This window comes from Ahaetulla prasina, chromosome 6, assembly GCF_028640845.1.
Source record: "Ahaetulla prasina isolate Xishuangbanna chromosome 6, ASM2864084v1, whole genome shotgun sequence".
NCBI lineage: Eukaryota > Metazoa > Chordata > Lepidosauria > Squamata > Colubridae > Ahaetulla > Ahaetulla prasina.
Window position 1 is genome coordinate 62,755,375 of NC_080544.1, and position 19,920 is coordinate 62,775,294.

Here is a 19,920-nt window from a genome sequence, read left to right on the forward strand (position 1 = left end):
TTGGAAGACTTGGAAACCATTTGTGGACTTTGCGCTTGGAACATTGGACGCTTCAGTACCTGTACCTCGAGAACGTGGATTTTGGCAATCATGAGGATATATCCGAAGACCCAAATCTTCCTTTTATGTATAGCACAAGGGTGTAATAATGTATTTTCTTTTTGTTTGTTTGTTGCAAAAATTAAAAAAAAAAAAAAAAGAATATTTGAATATGAACACGGAACTATGTGAGAAATGGGATAATGTTTGTTCCGTTTTATTTTGCTCTTTTTATTTAGTTTATTATTTTAATATTTTCTACTTGAAGTGGGACTTTGAAATAAATAAGTAATGGGAGACCTTTTAATTAAGGTGAGATTTAGGACAGGAGAGATTTTTATAGATAATACCTTGTTTTTATTTCTTTTTGTTACTGGTCTTTGATAATATTAGGGATAAATATGGTGTATTTTGTTTAATGAAGAAAAGAGGGGCAAGAAAGGGGACAAAAAATGTGGGAACTAGATTTGATTAAATGCTATTCAGGATAAAGGGTGTGGAATAGAGAATTTGATGGAAATGGGCAATAATAAAATTTGAAGCGGGGAAGGGAAAATATTGGATAAACAATACAATGAGGGGGTGAAATTTGAAATATGTTTAATTATATACCTGACTGATATCTTGTTCAACACAGATATGTATGTGGTTTGTTGTTGTTTTTTAAAAAGATAGATGAATAGCATTAACACTGCAGGCCCGATGATCTGTAGAAAAGTTCAGATCTGAATAAACTCATCTTAGGCTGGCTTGAGCAGGCACATAAAGTTAGCCTCTATAATTCAGTATAAAGTTGTGTCACAAATGTTTAACAGTTACTGTTTTGTATATGGTTCCCCCCCCACACACAATGCATTGGAAACTTTTCCAATATTCATGTAAACAACTGATTTAAAACATCCTATTATAACTTTTTTCCATGATTACTCTGCAGTGCCCAGAAGAGGGCGATGTAGGCTTTCATGAGCTACAGTACTGTAGTGTTCTTGAGAAATTTAAACACAGGACTGATTAGAATATTATAGAACAGAATAGCTTAACGCCTGCCCTCCTTCGGAAAGAGTTTTCAGTCCACAATGCAGTTAAATATATATTTAATAAAGCAGAGAGCTTTAGATGCATTTCATGATTGTGAGGGTCATCAGAGGGTTATGTGCTTCTTAAAAAATTCATTTGCCACTGTTGTTGACATTACATGTCAGACATGGCTCCGTCAGCTTTTATCTAGTCAAGAGCTATCTTCATCGTAGTGTCTGCCATAGGGCAGCCCGTGGGACAATTTTCTTTTGCTGTGGTTTATTGTGGGACCTTTTCTTATATGCCTTTGGTGCAGGAGAATTGTCCTGTCTGAGTTGGAAATCCACCTGAAAGAGACAAAAGTCACTGAAATGCCATCCAATGAAAAGTTACATTACATACTCTGACCCCTCTCTCTGCCAGATTTTTCATATTCTTTTTTTCCCCATTTGGAAACAGAATTCAGTTGGACAAGGTCCTGTGAATGAATTAAAAAAAAACACACAGACACACACACACACACACACACACACACACAATTATGCAGTAAAACAAGGGAGTATATATTTGCCAAATTTCCATCAGTGAATCAGAAGGACTACATTCTAGGAAAGTCATCTATCTATGTATAGAGCTCTGTTATTATATAAGGGTTTTTTAAAGAAGAAGTTAATGGTCTCTAGATGGATAGTATTTTATTTAGAAAACTGTGTGCTTAGAGCTAAGATTTAGATTTTGATGTAACTAAAAAAATTTATAGTCTTTCCTCAGATAGGCCAATAAAAAGACATAAGATACATTTCAATCCTTGGGATAAGCAGTGATAATAAGTTAGCTCCAGATTTGGGCATAATTCTAGCAAGAGATTTCCAAGGAATGCTATGATTAGTGCCAGGCAGCTAAGTGTCATATTAATTTCCAACAATTCTTCGGATCAGTGATATGAAGAAGAAAATGTGATAAATTAACAGTTAGCTACGGTGAATCATCTCACATTACTGCCCGGGTAGGGAATTTATGGTCCTTCAGATGTTGCTGAACTACAGCGACCCTTACCTTTGGCTATGCTGACTGGGGCTGTTTAAGAGTCATATAGTTCAGCAATAACTGATTCTCCTCCGGTGACTGCTGGACTGACTTTTTTTTTTATAAAGGGAGTCCAACTAGGGCTGGATTGTATGCTGCCCAGCGTCACTCGCTCATGAGATGGGCAGCACTATAAATTAAATGAATGAATAAATAAATAATAGGGCAACAAAGTCATGGCTACTGTATAAGAATAACCTTTGCTGTTGATGGATAACAACCTGAAACATATTAGTTGTGATGTTTTCACAGCCAAAGCTGTTTCTAGCTAGCAGAAACATAAATCGATGCTCTTTATATAAGCCAGCCTCTTATAAACTAGCTCAATTGCAAGATAGACTGTGTGACTAGTGGATGATCTATACTTAAGGGAAATGTAGCGAGTATTGTCATATTTTTTCCCCTTCCAGTATGGAAAAGGTATACCATTCTTTTGGGCAGAAAAGGAAATTTCTCATTACCATAGTATTTTCACTAATCAATATATCAAGTTGCTGCAGTTGAGGGAATACATATACATGCAGATACTTTCTTCTTTTTCCTTCCGTACTCTACTTATCCTTCATACTGGAAGTGGGAGAATGGTATTTTCTCTTTTCTTCCATACTCACCAGTGATGGCTGAGCTGGGCCAACAGTCACCATCACAGCCTGAGGTTGGTAACCATCTGCTGATGCAATAACTCTATAATTACCAGGCAATAGCAGCCTGAAGTAGTCCCCATGTTCACCTACAGGAGAGAAGAAGATATTAAAAGATTCAGATCGGGGTGAAATTCACTTACCTTCTGTACCGGTTTGCAAATGTGCACATGTATTCCTTATTCATTCTTCATCATATGAAGGTCTAAATGTCTCAATTCAACATACATGGAATTGTTGTATGCCATTTGCACCTTCATAAGTTCAAGATGAATACAGCATATATGAATGGTTGAAAAGAATGAATAAGTAAACAATCCCAGACGTAAAGTAAGTTTTTCCTTGTCTTTATAGATAGTGAAATGCAATTTAAGGGAGTCAGAATCCTTCAGCCACAATTTTTTAGGGTTAACTTTTGACTTAATTTAATAAAGTTAATAAAAATATCACAGAAATCATGTCCATAAACCAGCCTGACTACATGTCTATTTCACACAAACATACACCATAGTTACATTACATAGTCTAAAGCTAATAGTGCAATGCTACAATATTAATTGTTCCTATATTGTTATACAATTACAACTTTCAAAATCTCCAGAAAGGGAATTCTGACTGTACATAAGTCCTCCTAATAAATTTGGCAGGAACCAGTTTTGGAAGTGCTTTCATAGGGTTACTATTTAATTTCTGACTTTGTTACTAAATTCTAGCAACTTTTAAAATTCAAATTACAATCTGGTAAAAATCTATGAAATCAATTTAAACATTCTTTTAAAAAAAGCTTCAGTTGTGTTAGGCTGAGTACCAACCTGTAGTGACATCATGGCCAATTCCTTCCACAGAAATTACAGCTCCTGCAAGTTTGTTGTTGTTTTCATCTGACACCAGGCCTTTGATGCCCTGGTGAATCTGCACAACAGAAATACTGAACAGCCTTAGGACTAAGACCATGGATCTTAGGAAGAATACAGCAACAATTCATTTTGTCTGAAGCTTCATCAGTGATAGGGCTTCTTTACTGGTCTGAGAAAAGATCTTTTCCCAGTTCACAATGATCAGATCAGTGATAAAACATAAATGCGGTGTGCACAGGAAGTCCCAAGATCATCCATCAGCAGCTTTAGAATAGGTAGAAATGCCTTCCAGAAGAAAAGACTGCATCTGAAACTCTGGATGGAGTTCCAGAGTTGTCATGTATTCTAGATTCATTTATTAGAAGAACAAGAAAAAAAAAACTGAGTCTGCACATATCTAATCAGAATTGTATTAACTCTAGGAAGAGTTAGGAAAAAAAGTGGGAGCTTCAACCACAACAATACACGAGCAAATAACAGATACAAACTCAAGGTAAACCGCTCCAAACTTGATTGCAGAAAATATGACTTCAATAACAGAGTGGTCAATGCCTGGAATGCACTACCTGTAGTTTCTTTCCCAAACCCCCAAAACTTTACATTTAAACTGTCTACTGTTGACCTCACCCTGTTTCTAAGAGGTCTGTAAGGGGCGTGCATAAGAGCACAAGCGTGCCTACCGTTCCTGTCCTAACATTCTGTTTTACTTACTCTTTTCATGTATCCAAATTATGTTTATACTTTTACCTGTTATCTTATATATGATTGACAAAAATAAATAAATAAATAAAATAGATGCTGGGACAGGAATGATGGGAAGGCACTGGGAGTTTTGGAACAATGTAAGGGCTGCCAGAAAAGCACTGGGAAGACTGGTGGAGATGGGCAGCAGTTGCAAGAAAACACTGAGAAGATAGAAGTATGAGGATTGGTAAGAGACATATTTTTGTGCATGCACGTGCAAAGGCTTTTTTATGAATATAGGCTTTTTTATGAATATTCAAAAGCACTTTCAAGTTTAATGGACGCTCAGTTTAATAGACGTGCCATCCCCCTATTCAAAAAACAGTGGTATGCTTGGCATATTAGACAACGGGAGCCCCATCCTTTGCCATTACTGTGCTGCACTGTTAACAGCCAAACTGCTGATAGATGCGCCAGCAACACCAACCTGACTCCACATGCACCACCAACACTCTGGGTAGCCTTCATGTCAGACCCAGGTTGGCAGACAATGCAACTCTCATTGCCTGTTTCTAGGACAGACCAGCCCCATTGCCCTGCCCTTGATATTCCACTGCCAAATAGTCAAATCAAGGGTTCGTTATTTAATGTACCATCTTACAAGCATGAAAGAAAGAGGGGATCAACTTTTTAAAAAGGTTTGCCGAAAAGCAGACTGATATTGTATCATAATTTTGTTACCTCCTCTATGTAGGCAATAAGGGCCTCACGATTTGCCAGCCATTCATATTCCAGTTCCTCCTGTGGCGGGAATTTCTTGCAGCTCAGTTCAAGGGTAATTTCAAAGCAGTTGGTGTGCAGGTAATTGAAATCCTGCATCCCTGAAAGACAGAGAGAGCTGGAGACACATACTGATAAAAAGTCTTAAGCATCCCTTTGAGCTAAATGTCACCAACTAAAAGGATGGAAAAAAGGGCGTCTCTTGATGACTTGATATCTGAGTATGAGGACCAAAGATCAAAACAATAGAAGAGCTGCAAAGTAGGGAACTTTTCTAACCATTCTAAAGGCCATTATTCTTACACGATGGGACATTTCAAAATCTTCTCTCCAAAATATACTACTCTCTTTCTCTTGTGCTATCACCCCATTTTGCCTTACCTTTGCTGAGTGAGTACCAGGATGCTCCATTAGTGATGCCATCAACAAAGAAGTCTCCACAGTTTGTACCCCGATGCATCCATCCGTGGGCATAAGAATAAACCTTGGCCAACTGGAAAGAAAATGTCAAGCTGGTCATATATTTTCACCTGTCAGTCACATTGCAAGCTGGGAATAGACTCTAGGTCTAAAAAGGGAAAAAGAAGACTTTAATATCTCCTTTGCACCTCCTTCCCATTAAGAAAAGCTATTCTATCATATTATGTAGCAGACTCAATGCTGTTCCAAGCAAAACAAGAAAAAAACATAAACATTCACAGCATACAGTGAAAGAGCCAAAGAAAATAATTATGTCTTCCTCTCCCTCTCCCCCTCCTCTTCCTCCTCCACATAAGAACATAAAAAAAGCCCCGTGTGATTAAACCACAGGCCCATTTAGCCCATTTTATTTCATAGGAATGAACCAAATATCATTGAGAAAACTACAGTAGACTTTCTCTTTGTTCCAGAAATTAATATTAATATAGATGGTGTCTCATTTATTAGAGATAATGAACAACCATTGTGATTAATAGTGAATGATGGCTTTATCTTCCATGCACTTTTCTTAGCTCTTTTATAAAAAAAATTAAGCTGGTTGTCATCATTATATTTGTGAAAGTAAATTCAAAAAAGTATTATTTGTATATGTTCTGAACTTCCTGCCCTTCACATTTATTAAATCATCTGAGTAACAGTATTTTGAGAAGTAGAGGAAAAGAATATTTTATCTTTTATATGACTATTTTTCCCCACTTAACTTAAAGAAACCTTAATATAATTTTTAAATTTGGGTGGAAGGGCTATTCCAAAAACTCACAATTTAGGCTGTACTTCTACAATTCTCAATTATTGTTTTATTATTTATTATTTAAAATCAACTTATATAGAACTTTATGAAGGTATAACTTTGTATAGAGGAATTGTATCACCAGGTTATTTTTGCTTTAATAGCCCAACACCTCCATCTTGAAATCAGCCTTTTTGGCAACTTCTGGATTATTCACTGCCAGTTCAGGGCCCATCAAATATGTTTATAATTGATTTAAAACAGTTTTATTTCATCTAGTGTAGTACATAGCAAATAAAAATAAAAGACCCAGCAGTAGAATAATACTTAAAACAACAAAAATATCAATTAATAGAATCAAGAAGAATATACTGAAAGCTTTCCCAAAATGAACAGTCAGCACTACATTCAAAAAGATTGTCTATAAAAAAATGGTTTTTTTTTCTGACTGTAGGAGTTGGCTTCCTTGCATTTTTTCCCTTGAAGTTTCTCCTCTGTCTTTCTCATGGTACAACTCCAAGACTGTAAGGAATCCAATAACTGGCTATGAGTTATTATTGCAAAGAAGCATAAATATTCATTGCAGTTTTTAAATTATCAGCATCGTGCATACTACACAAGATATATTGCAATACTAGTCATTAGGCCTGAGGATCAAGTTGAGAGCTTCCAGAGCAAATTGAACAAACATTTGTAATACTAAATATATACAAGGATTCTAGTATTATTATTTACAACAGGAATAATAATAACAGTTGCTTCATACGCATTCCAGAAAAAAAACCAGGGAATTAGAATTAAAACACAGAACTGATCACTGGCCACCTTTGGGATGTGACATAAAATGTATACAGTACCACAGTATTCACAGCAACTGCACTTTGTTTACCTGTTAAGCTTCCCCCCTCCATCTTATTACAGTTCCTCCTTCATGTTTTGAACACATCCTTTTTTCAATTCTAACTTTGCCATCCAACTGGACACCTCAGTTACAATATAAGGAATTCATCCTCATATCTTCATGCCGCAGTATAAAGATAATCCATTAACCAGGGGTGAAATGCTACCGATTTGCTCTGGTTCGCGTGAACCAGAAGTAAAAAAAACCTACCGATTTGGTCGAACCAGTAGTTAGCTACTGGTTCAGTTGAACCAGTAGTTAAAAAAAGCTACCGGTTCCTCCTAACCGGTATTCACAACGATCAGCTATGCAGCAAGGTTTAGCTTTGCTAGAAAGCAGGAAATCCTGCTTTGTAGCAAAGCTAAACTGTGCTGCACAGTTGATCCCCTCCCCGCTGTTCTACTTACCTTCCCAAGCCTCCTTTTGGCATGTACTGTGCACGCGCATACAGTGCGTGTTTGACAAACCAGTATCAAACTGGTTTGGATTTCACCACTGCCATTAACTGTTAATTAACTGTATATTAATATATGGTGTTCTCAGCCTGTCTCCAGACTACCACGAAGATGACCTCTGTTCATCTTTCCATTGTTCAGTTCATAGAAGTGGCATTTCTTTCTGTTTCTTCTAAGCTTTGCTAAGTAGTCTGCCATGAATTGTTCTGAGGTGGGTCTAGGACAGGAGGCTGGCCTGCTGCTTTTGATTATCTCAGGCTATTGCAGGCATGCCTTGATATGATTGCTGGGCATTAAGTTTCAGAGCCATTTGCTTTGCTATCACACCAGGCCCGCCCCAAAAAATCATCTCTCCCATTTCTCTTTCAACTCTTGAGTGGCAGGGGAAGTGGGAAGCGGATGAGGAAAGCAGGTTTTTTTGAATAGAATAGAAGAGAAGAGAATTTTTTATTGGCCAAGTGTGATTGGATACACAAGGAATTTGTCTTGGTGCATATGCTCTCATAAGGGCTCTGCGTGACTCAGACTGCTAAGACAGTCTGTTATTAACAGCAGCTGCTTGCAATTACTGCAGGTTCAAGTCCCACCAGGCCCAAGGTTGACTCAGCCTTCCATCCTTTATAAGGTAGGTAAAATGAGGACCCAGATTTTTGGGGGCAATAAGTTGACTTTGTATATAATATACAAATGGATGAAGACTATTGCTTGACATAGTGTAAGCCGCCCTGAGTCTTCGGAGAAGGGCGGGATATAAATGCAAATTAAAAAAAAGTGTACATAAAAGAAAAGATACCTTCATCAAGGTACAACATTTACAACACAATTGATGGTCAATATATCAATATAAATCATAAGGATTGCCAGCAACAAAGTTAGTCATACAGTTATAAGTGGAAAGAGATTGGTGATGGGAACAATGAGAAGATTAATAGTAGTGCAGATTTAGTAAATAGTTTGACAGTATTGAGGGAATTATTTGTTTAGCAGAGTGATGGCCTTCGGGAAAAAACTGTTCTTGTGTCTTGTTGTTCTGGTGTGCAGTGCTCTATAGCACTAGAACTCTAGTTCTCCAGGCACTGAAATGACCCCCTTCCCCTAAGAAAGGATAAAAAGGGGATCTATGTCAAAATCAGAGAACAGTAATAGTAACAGAGTTGGAAGGGGTCTTTGTTGTTGTTAGTTGCGAAGTCGTGTCCGACCCATCGCGACCCCATGGACAACATTCCTCCAGGCCTTCCTGTCCTCTACCATCCTCTGGAGTCCATTTAAACTCATGCCTACTGCTTCAGTGACTCCATCCAGCCACCTCGTTCTCTGTTGTCCCTTTCTTCTTTTGCCCTCAGTCTTTCCCAGCATTAGGCTCTTCTCCAGTGAGTCCTTCTGTCTCATTAGGTGGCCAAAGTATTTCAGTTTCATCTTCAGGATCTGGCCTTCTAAAGAGCAGTCAGGGTTGATCTCCTCTAGAACTGACTTGTTTGTTCGCCTTGCAGTCCAAGGGACTTGCAGGAGTCTTCTCCAGCACCAGAGTTCAAAGGCCTCAATTCTTTGGCGCTCAGCCTTTCTTATGGTCCAACCTTCACAGCCATACATTGCAACTGGGAAAACCATAGCTTTGACTATACACACTTTTATTGGCAGGGTGATGTCTCTGCTTTTTAGTACACTGTCTAGATTTGCCATAGCTTTCCTCCCCAGGAGCAAGCGTCTTTTAATTTTTTGGCTGCAGTCCCCATCTGCAGTGATCTTGGAGCCCAGGAAAATAAAATCTGTCACTACCTCCATTTCTTCACCATCTATCTGCCAGGAATTGAAAGGGACGGATGCCCTGATTTTAGTTTTCTTAATGTTGAGTTTCAAGCCAACTTTTGCACTCTCCTCCTTCACCCGCATCAAGAGACTCTTTAGTTCCTCTTCGCTTTCTGCCATTAGAGTGGTATCATCTGCATATCTGAGGTTGTTGATATTTCTTCCGGCAACCTTAATTCCAATTTTTGATTCATCTAGCCCCCGCCTTTCTCATGATGTGTTCTGCATATAAGTTAAATAGGCAGGGTGATAGTATACAGCCTTGCCGGACTCCTTTCCCAATTTTGAACCAATCAGTGGTTCCGTGTCCAGTTCTCACTGTGGCTTCTTGACCCGCATACAGGTTTCTCAAGAGACAAATAAGATGGTCTGGTACCATCTCTTTAAGAACTTGCCACAATTTGTTGTGATCCACACAATCAAAGGCTTTAGCATAGTCAATGAAGCAGAAGTAGATGTTTTTCTGGAACTCCCTAGCTTTCTCCATGATCCAGCGTATGTTGGCAATTTGATCTCTAGTTCCTTTGCCTCTATGAAATCCTGCCTGTACTTCTGGTAGTTCTCGATCCACATATTGCTGGAGCCTAGCTTGTAGGATTTTAAGCATAACCTTACTAGCATGTGAAATGAGTGCAATGGTGCGATAGTTTGAACATTCTTTGGCATTGCCTTTCTTTGGAATTGGAATGTAAACTGACCTTTTCCAAGGGGTCTTGGAGGTCATCTAGTCCAACCCCCTGCTCGCACAGGAGACCTGTACTAGGGATTCGAACTGCCAACCTTTCTGATTGACTAGCTCAGTGTCTTAGCCATATTCAGGCCACAGAAAAGGAGTCATTTTCCTCTTTTCTCCTTCATCACTCTTCTCATACACCACAGGAAGGAGAGAAATGGTCTTTTGGTGCCAGTTTCTTCTGGGCCCATTATTGGATTCACTCTTACCATGGAAATTCTGCTTTATCGCAATGATGCCAGCTGAAGGGGCACTTCCCCTCATCTCAGCTGTCCGTTTCTCCATTTATTGGTGCTGCAGTGCCAAAACTTCATTTTATATATATCCAGCAATCTTTTGTAAGACTGCTGGATATGCATAAATACAACTGGATAAATATTTAAAATTCCTCACAGCGGTTTTGGCATCATAGCACTGAAGCCCTGAGGGGGGTGTTTTAAACAGTATACAGCATGTATCCTGGAAGAGCAGTTCTATTGCATTCATTCACACCAAAAGGATAAGAAAACCCAAAGGTGCTTTTTCAAGAGGAAACTGGACTTTCTTGTTTTTCTTTTTCTCTCTTTTTTCTTTGAAGAGATTTTGTTTCTCATCCAAGAAGCTTCTTCAGCTCTGACTGGATGGTGAGGAATGGAAGAAAAAGAATGCAGATGACCAGCATGACCAGTCAGAGCTGAAGAAGCTTCTTGGATGAGAAGCAAAACTTCTTAAGAAAAAAAAAAGAAATCCAGTTGCCTCTTGAAAAAGCACTTTTGGGACAACTATGGCCTGGATGACTGAGAATCTCCATAGACATAAGAAGACCCGCTTTTCCTCCTCTTCCTCTTCTTGGTAAGTGATCAGGAGGATGGGTGAAAAGAAAGAAGGGCTGGGGCTGTTCTCTCCTAATATTCTCTTGCCATGAATGGCAGGAGGACAAGGGAGGAGAAAAGTGGGGGTGGAAGAAATAGGGGAGGATGGTTTACTTGATGCCAGTTCTTTGACCCTATTCTTGGGCTTTGGGAACTGATGCAAAAGAGCACCAAAGATAACTAGGAACAGAAGAGGCATTCTCCCAGGATCTCAATTTGGATAAAATCCTGATTCAGCTTAATTCCCAAGACTGGGTATTTGTCCAAAGTGCATTCACACTTAAGCTGGTATATTTTATTGTCAGTTTCCACACTGGTCATGTTGGTGTGCAGAACCAAGCTGAGGTTAAGTTAGATGTGAAGGTAGCCAGCATCTAATGGTCCCCTAAAAGACAGCCTATGTTCTATACAGATATTGATTTGAACCCATTTCATCTTTGCTTTTATTATCCCTGACATTTCTCACCTTTCTGAAGAGGGTGTCATCAGGTGTGGGGGTGCTGTTTGCTTGCCAGTTGCCACGAATTCTCTGTTCATGGGATTTATCATAGGGGTAATTGGCAACTACAGCTCCACCATGAAGATTGGCTGAGAGAATAAAATTGTAACTCTTCATCCACTGAATTACAGCCAATGTCTCTGATTCTACCTGTCAGAAATACACAAAATATCAAGCTAGATGCTCAACCTGATTCTTAATACTTCTAATTTGTTCCAGACCTGCGGCACTGCCGTCATGGGAACATGCCCAGAATGCAGATATAAAAATGCCTAAATGACTGTTCTCTAATCTTAGAATTCTCTGGCCTTGGAAATTAGTAGGTGCCCATTTACAAAACCCTTTAAATCCTTGCCCTTTTGCTTGCACCAATTGCTAATTGATTTCTGGACACAGTTCAATAGATTGGTAATTATTTTGAAAACCCTAGATGGCAATGTCTGAGACACTGCCTCCTCAACTACCATCCTTGCTTGCCTGTTATTAAGATCAAGCGGGAAATCTTTTTCCTGCTTTCATGTACCACAGAAATGTTCTTGGTTGCAATGAGATATAGACTCCATCCATTAAAACAAACAGAATTTTAACCTGCCAAACTGACTTAGCTTTATTGGAGAAGAGTGGGCTATCTGACTCTGTCTTGCTCATGTTTTCTATCTTACTGTTGCAATGCTAATTTTATTTATTTATTTAGATAATTTATATGGTGACCCATTCACTTTCAGTGATTCTAAGCAGCTGTCAAAAATTTTGTAAAATCTATTAAATACTCAACACACGAGTATCTAATAATAAGCAACGAGGAAAGATCTTAAGTGCACACTAATTATAATCTGACTTTCTTGTTTGTCATCCTCCTTCGTTGCTTGCTTGCTTCCTTCCTTCCTCCCTCCCTCTCTCCCCCCCTCTCCCCTCCCTCCCTCCCACTCCCATACACACAAACATACACACACTCATACACAGAGCACAAATATACACTATTGAAATCTATTTAGTAGTTAAAATTATCTGTTGCACGAATCCCATAACCATTTAGGTTCACAAAATTTATGTTTTAGCATGTCCGACTGGCTTATTGTGGCTTATTCAGCAAATCATACTTAAGCAACTCATGGCTTTGGACAATATGTGAATCTAGTCATGATTCTGCATTTTAGAAACTGGGAGAATGTGAATTCTAGTCCTGCCTTAGGCACAAAACCTACCTAGATGACCTTGGACCAGTCATAGTCTCTCAGCATTGGAAGGAGGCAATAGTAAACTGTTTTTGAAATTTTGCCAAGAAAACTGCAGGGACTAGCCCAGGCAGTCACCAGGAGACAATGCTGACTTGAAGGCAGCATGTGAATGCACGTGCATACACGTGCATACATGGTAAAGTGACCACATTTCAGCGATGGCAAAGCGGGACACCATTGACGGGCGGGGGGGGGGGGCTCGCCACCTGGCTGAAGGAGGAGGAGCGGCTGCTGCACTGCTTCTCGCCTTTTCCAGGCAGGCTCGGCTCTCCTCTCGGCTCCTCTTGCCTCTTCCAGACAGCCTCCGGTGGGCGAAATCAAGCAGCGTCTCTCCTCCCACCTTCAAACGCAGACTCCATTCACTCCCATTCTGAAAATGGGAGGCGGCAACGCAAGAGGAGGAGGAGGAGGCGGGCGGAGGAGAGACGCTGCTTGACATCTGTAACACCCACTCTCCCGCCTCCGCCTCCTCCTCCTCCTCTTGCGTTGCCGCCTCCCATTTTCAGAATGGGAGTGAATGGTGTCTGCGTCTGAAGGTGGGATTTTTTTAAAAAAAATTTTTTAAAAAAAATTGGGACTTTTTTGAAATGCTGCGGGACGCGGGACAAATTATTAAAAAGCGGGACTGTCCCGCCAAAAGTGGGACGTCTGGTCACCTTAATACATGGGCACGTGCCCATGCACAGGCACGTACATACACACATAGGCTCAAGCAAGTGTGCAGACTTTATACTTATCCTGACCTTATTTACTGCATATAGGACTTCACATGGCTAATGTCAAAAATGATGGCCTTGTTAGTTTCCTAAGAGATGTTTAAGAACTTAGGAACCATTCTTAATATGTTAATTTTCCATATCTAGATACACAGACAGAGACCCAGACAAAATCTTCTTCCTATGTTCCAAAGGACTATGATCCAGGGAGTATTAAAGCAGTTGGGTTTTCTCCATATGTAATTTGGCTCTTAGAGAAAAGTGAAGAGAATAGCAAAAAAGTAGAGGGAACTTAATTCATGCAGTATTGTAAGAGTCCAGTAACATGCATTACACAGCCATCACAAGTTTCTACAACCACATAGCTAGGATGGATGATTGGATGAACTATAAGTGGATACAGTATACACATTACTTGAAAGGGATTAATTGGATTGGCATTACCTGGCTTTTCCAATTATCTGGCAAAGGGATGTGATGATTGGATCCACCTTGTTTCTCATTTGAATACATGATGGTGTTGAGGTCAGGAAAATTACGGTTAAGGTCGACTCCATTGACATTGTCTCTCCCAGTGAAATAGTTAAAAAAGCTTTGGTTCTAAAAAGAATAAAAAATTGTTTGTATTATCTGTAGATATATTTAAGTGAATACCAAATTTTAGCTTATTTCTTGAGTCATCAAAAGGGAGATACACATTTCAGAAAAGAGAATAAAAGCTGTTCAAGAGCTTCTGGATTTCAGGATGCTAAGAATAGTTGCCAAATATTTATTGAGCAGGGTCTTCTGATACAGATTAGCATAATCAGAATTCAACAGATAATCATAAATTAAAGAGATTATATTTTAAGAAACATTTATTTTTCCTTAACACAACTGTATTCAAAGCCACAGTGCATAAACATGAAATGCAGAATTGAAATGCCCTTAGTTTTATGGCCCAAGAAATCAGTTTGAATTATAGGAATCAATTTTCCCTTGGGCTGGGAAATTGGCTGTTGCCTTTACTAATCAATGTCACTTGCCCTGCTCTAAGATCTTTTGCTGAAAGAACAATAAACTACTCAGAATATCCAAAACAATAAATGGTTGTTTATAATAGTGCACTATTATAAATTGGAAAAGTTTGTAAAAAGCCTGTTATCTGGAGGTCCCCCAATTGCTGTGACTTTCCTCCTCTGAAGTCATCATGACGTCAGTCATCCTCTGAAGAGCAAGAAAGTGAAAGCAAGTTGGCCAGTGACATTCATTGCAATGTGATGCCTGTTTCCCAATCACTGAAAAATATGGGAGAAGATTGAAGCATCTCACTTTTACAGGTCTGCAACTATGACATCATCATCATCATAGTGGATAGGGGGAGCTTTGCTACAGCTCAGCATCCATGTCCGAAAATGACCACAGGGAACACAGAGATTTGCTTTATTTTGAATTAGATATTGCTTTGTTTAGCTAGTATTGTTGACATTGACTGGCATAAGCCCTATTTTTTTTACCAATAGATACCAAAAGATTTTCTGCATTCAAAGCATATGTTCTACTTTTTATTATGCACCATGTTTCCCCTAAAATAAAATATCCCCCAATAATAAGCCCAATCGGGCTTTTGAGCACATGCGGTAAAATAAGCCCCCCTGAAAATAAGCCCCTCCAAAATAAGCCTTCCCCAAATATTTAAAAGCATGCACAGCTAGTCCCCGCCGTTTCCTCTGGTTAGGGTTAGGGAGTCATAGCTGGAAATCCGGTAAGATGGCAAAAGGAGACCTGTCTTGCTCCACGCACCCCAAAATAATAAGACATCCCTGAAAATAAGGCCAAGAACTTATTTTGGAGTTCAAAAAATATAAGACAGGGTCTTATTTTTGGGGAAACACGGTAGTATTGCAATATTTTGCCTTCTAAATCAGATTAAGATCCAACTCTCTCACTTATAAATTCTTAATAGTGGCAAGCTATATATCTCTGGAAGATCACCAACAAGCAATCATGATAAGTTTATACAATATTCTGAACCAGTCACCTGAGTCTATTCTTAAGATGTATTGCCTTTTGACAGAGAAGTTTAATTCAGCTGTTGCACTGCATAAAGTTTGATTTAGAGCTATTGTTTGTTACTTTGGCTTTCTCAAATTTGATATCTCTGAAAGTGCTAGAACTAACTAAACATTCTGAAAATTGCACTTCCAACACATTCAGTAAGCATTAAATTGGAGGAAACGTAAGTATATTTCCCATCTTGCCATTCCTCTCTCCCTTGGCTGCCTTAAAACAAACTTTTGTTATTACCATGACAATTGATATAAAAAAGGGATAACTGCCTAGTACCTGGGCAGCGGCCACTTCATATCCGTCAGGATTCATCGAAGGTAAGAGGTGAATGCGTGTTTCATGGATGAGCTGTGTAATGCGTGGATTACCATGGCGATACTCTTCACACAGGAAATCCGCAAGCTGGAGCAACAGTTCCCGGCCTAGTACCTCATTCCCATGCATGTTTGCCACATACTTGAATTCTGGCTCCACTGAGAAAGGGAGAAATTTGCTGACATTGGAACAGAGTTGATAGATTCAACACAACTGGGTGCTGATGCATAAACATTGAGGTCAACCAGGAAGGGGAAGCACCATAGATTCCCAAATGGCATTCTGTGGTGATGAGACTATAGCTGTGGCCTTTTGTGTTGTGGAAAGAACCTCATTGTGAGGTTATGTGCTTCTTCAGGCCACATGTTCACTGTCAAACCAAGAAAGGTCAATTGCTGTCTCTCATACAGAACTTAAAGTACAGGGCAATGGACAGGAATCCGTGCTTGGAGAAAATGGGAAGAAGCAGTGCATTGTACGAGAATGGTATGTATCCTGGGGGCAAATCTTTTCCTGCGGTGGAGAATTGAAAGTAGGGCACAGTCACAACCACATAATCAGGGTCTCTATTTCCTTGTTTCATACAGTGCATCTAAAAGTCCCTTCCACCGTTCTTCTTCAGCTTATCTCCCAGAATGTCACATTCCAGCCTTCTAAAGCTTTACTGGGGTTAAAGTAAATTGCAAAATAAAATCAGCATGATTTAGCTTCAAATTCATTTATGTAAAACTGCTTCCCCCATAGATGGCCCCCTTTTCTTTACATGTACCCTGCAGGATGCATAAAAACAATTATTAGGCTCTGAGAGGGCCATTCTACAGAAAGAAGGCTATTAATTATGTTCAGAAGTCTCTATGATTGTAGGCAGTATATCTGCAAATATAGGTAGTCCTACTTCATGCACAAAAGAATAAAAATGTTTGTGTAGATTATAAAGTGGGGGGATCCATGTATACATAATAGACATCCCTTGATCAAACTTGCAGCTGATCCCAGCCTCTTTTTCCTGTCCATTCATCAGTTCTGTGTTCCTCTTCTTGTATCCTTAAAAATCTTTGAACCAGCTGGTCTATAGGATTTATTTTCATGAATTATAATGGCTTACCTGCTAATCTTGGTGGTAAGAAACCTTACTAGTTATTTATTAGTGTTATCTATCTTGTAGGATTAATGCATAGCATGATGGATATCATACTGGTAAGTGCTGAACTTTTCACATTAGAGAAATGAACATTTACTAAATTATTAAAACACACTTTGGGGTGTACAAGTAAAAAAGACCATAAAATGTCATAAAAATAAAAAGGTAGAAGTAAAAGGATTGTCTAAAGAATTTTAATTATCTGTTCTTGTGCTTAATGTAACTGCTGAATAATTTTACAATGCCTAGTTGAATAAAAATATTTTTGCCTGACATCTACTGGATAATGGTTAGCAGTAGACTAGTCTCTTCCAGTCTGGTATCCCCCAGATATGTTGAACTTCAGCTTCTGTAATTCCTATGTACACTACTTTGGGGAAGGTACTCATTAACTAGAATACTTCTAATGAAAAACCTCTTTGCTTTAGCTGTTAAAGGTATAGCAAGGGCTTCAGCGCATGATCTTTGATCTCAGAATTCCTGCTGCATAATTATGAGTCTGGCGCCTGTATTTCCCTCTCTTTGTCATTGGCATCAACATGTTGCAATGTCAGGGTCTGCCCCACTTATTCAAAAGTGTAGTCTATGAAAGCTATAATTTGCAACAACATAGTTATGAGTGTTAGGGCAGAGAGATAGTGCAGGGAGAAATAAAGGTTTTGTCATCTTCCAAGATTAATATTAATTTTGTCCAATTAGCTACATTATTTTGTAAAATTAAAGTATGCATTAAAAAAAAGAGCTGGAATTGTATGTCTGGATTTGGGATTAAATTTTACCTTACTTACAAGCCTTAGATGGTTGCTAGTACATATCTCTCAGACCTTCACATAAAATGGAATAAAACCTCTAATGTGTCATGAGGCTTAATACATTTTTAAAACCATGCTATTAATTAAACAAATCAATGTCAATCCAAACACTGGTTCTGTTCTGCACAGCCTTCCCCCATCCCCTTGACTTGACCAAACTTTCTGCTAGGAATACCATGGCCCTGGCTTGATTCCTTTAGGCACAGAGATTCCAGCACCACACTAAACCCATTGTGCATTGATCAAGCAGAGCAGAAAGAAGCATCTCTTCAACTATACAAGAGTTACACCTTGGGCACACTTACTGGGCTCATGGATGCCAGGAGAGTCGCTGAATTCCAGCACATAGAGGTTGCGGCCCTGCACACTGCGCCCAATGCTGTACAGCCTGGTAACAAAGGGGCATGAGCCCCTTACATCGAACAGCGCCTGCACCAATTCCTCATAGCGGTGATGGACAAAGTTAATTGAGGCAGCCACTCTCACCAAGAGCAGAACTTTTCCAAGGAGCCAAAGCCACTGATACATCTTTCTCCGGATGGCAAGCAGCTTTTTGCAGGAGACGATAGCTCTCCAAGCTTGCTTTTTGACAGCAACTAAAAGCAAACTCAACCCGGTTCTCTCCAGTTTTACAGTCAAGTGCCAGCCCACTCCACCTGTGGTGGAGACAGTGGTGGGAGGAGCATCTCAGTGAATGCCCCTTACAGCGAGGGAAGAATTTTTAATGCTGAGTTCTTCCCCTTGTGCTCTAATACACACATACGCCACAGAGCTTTTGGAGCCAGAATTATTCAAAATCTCTGCACGTTTAGAAAGTTGTGTTGATTTCTGTTCATTTATTAACTGAAGGGTAAACAGGCGTCTGAAATCTCCTGGCTCTTGATGGCAGGACAGAGACCTGATCAAAATCTCTCCGACAGGAAAAGATATTCAGGAACTGTGACATCTTTCACTGGAGTTTTGGTTTCTGCCTAGACTCACTAGATTTCAAGAAATACATTTTCAGCCATATTCCAGAGCTCTTGCATATATAACTGTTAACAAAGCAAGCATCTCTGAACATGTACAAAATGCTTCTTCCTTTCTATGGTCCCCCTGTATTTAGATGTTAGGCATAGTCAGAACATATTCTCTGATTCTAGAACAGATCTGGAATCTGGCAGCTGTTTTAAAAACTGCCATTGGAACTGAAAATACTTTTATATTATAAATTTCCATAAAGTGTTTGTATCCCATAAAGAATCAATGCTTTAAAATAAACAGGGGTGCGTTGCATAGTAAATGTTATCTGGACAAAGGGCACTGCAAATGATGAGGCATGAAATTGGCTCAGCTCTCTTAGTCCTATACTCAATTTTGCTCAGGACCTAAAGTCCAGTTTCACTATGGTTCCTTTTTCAAATTACATTATAAATAGGCCTGAACTGAAAAATCTGGAAGATTGTTTGATAGCAGCAAAGAGGTACAGAAATGTCTCAGCTCCGATACGATAGTCATAATTATTCATAAAAGGCCTGACAGTTATCTTGACAATCAGACTGGACACAAATGAGGATTTTCGGTTGGCCATGTGCAGTATGCACTCTAGCAGTCTTTTGGTTGCATTCAGTTTTAGCATCTGAAAAAAATGTGCAATTTGTCTAAATAAAATAAATTATGGAGAGATCCTGATGTAAGAAGATGGTGTCCATCCTGAATTGAAGGAAAAACTAAAAATTACTTTAAACTCCTACTCAAATGTTTCTCCTCATTAAACATATTGTCAAAGTACATCCACTGATCTATTTGCTGTTGTTTTTAACAATGTATGCGTTTTATAACTTATTTTTCCTGTGAAACATACCTAGCTTGATTAATTTTCAGTTCCCTGCTCTTTATCACAGCATATAATTTTGTAACATTCATAGATAATCATTCATATTCCTAGCTAACAACATATCACCACATGCTCACAAAAGTGTTCCACATTTTCAGTCAATGTAGATCTAATCTAATCTAACTACAAGCCTTTCTAATATATTTGCTTTATTAATGACATAACAATAATTCAGGATAATTCTCATGTACATTCATTTTGCAACATCTCAAAT

The 19,920-nt window shown here is 39.0% G+C and overlaps 1 protein-coding gene across 1 annotated transcript; it reads right to left on the minus strand.

Moving 5' to 3' along the window:
- Window positions 1-1,133: 1,133 nt before the first annotated feature.
- CPN1 (carboxypeptidase N subunit 1) lies at window positions 1,134-18,412 on the minus strand. Its single transcript, XM_058188041.1, has 9 exons — window positions 18,136-18,412; window positions 15,839-16,035; window positions 13,958-14,113; window positions 11,527-11,709; window positions 5,486-5,597; window positions 5,066-5,205; window positions 3,596-3,695; window positions 2,754-2,872; window positions 1,134-1,403 (listed from the first exon to the last, which is right to left on the minus strand). Exons 1-9 carry the CDS (start codon window positions 18,356-18,358, stop codon window positions 1,281-1,283), a joined length of 1,353 nt encoding a protein of 450 aa, XP_058044024.1. The 5' UTR covers window positions 18,359-18,412; the 3' UTR covers window positions 1,134-1,280.
- Between the last annotated feature and the right edge of the window lie 1,508 nt (window positions 18,413-19,920).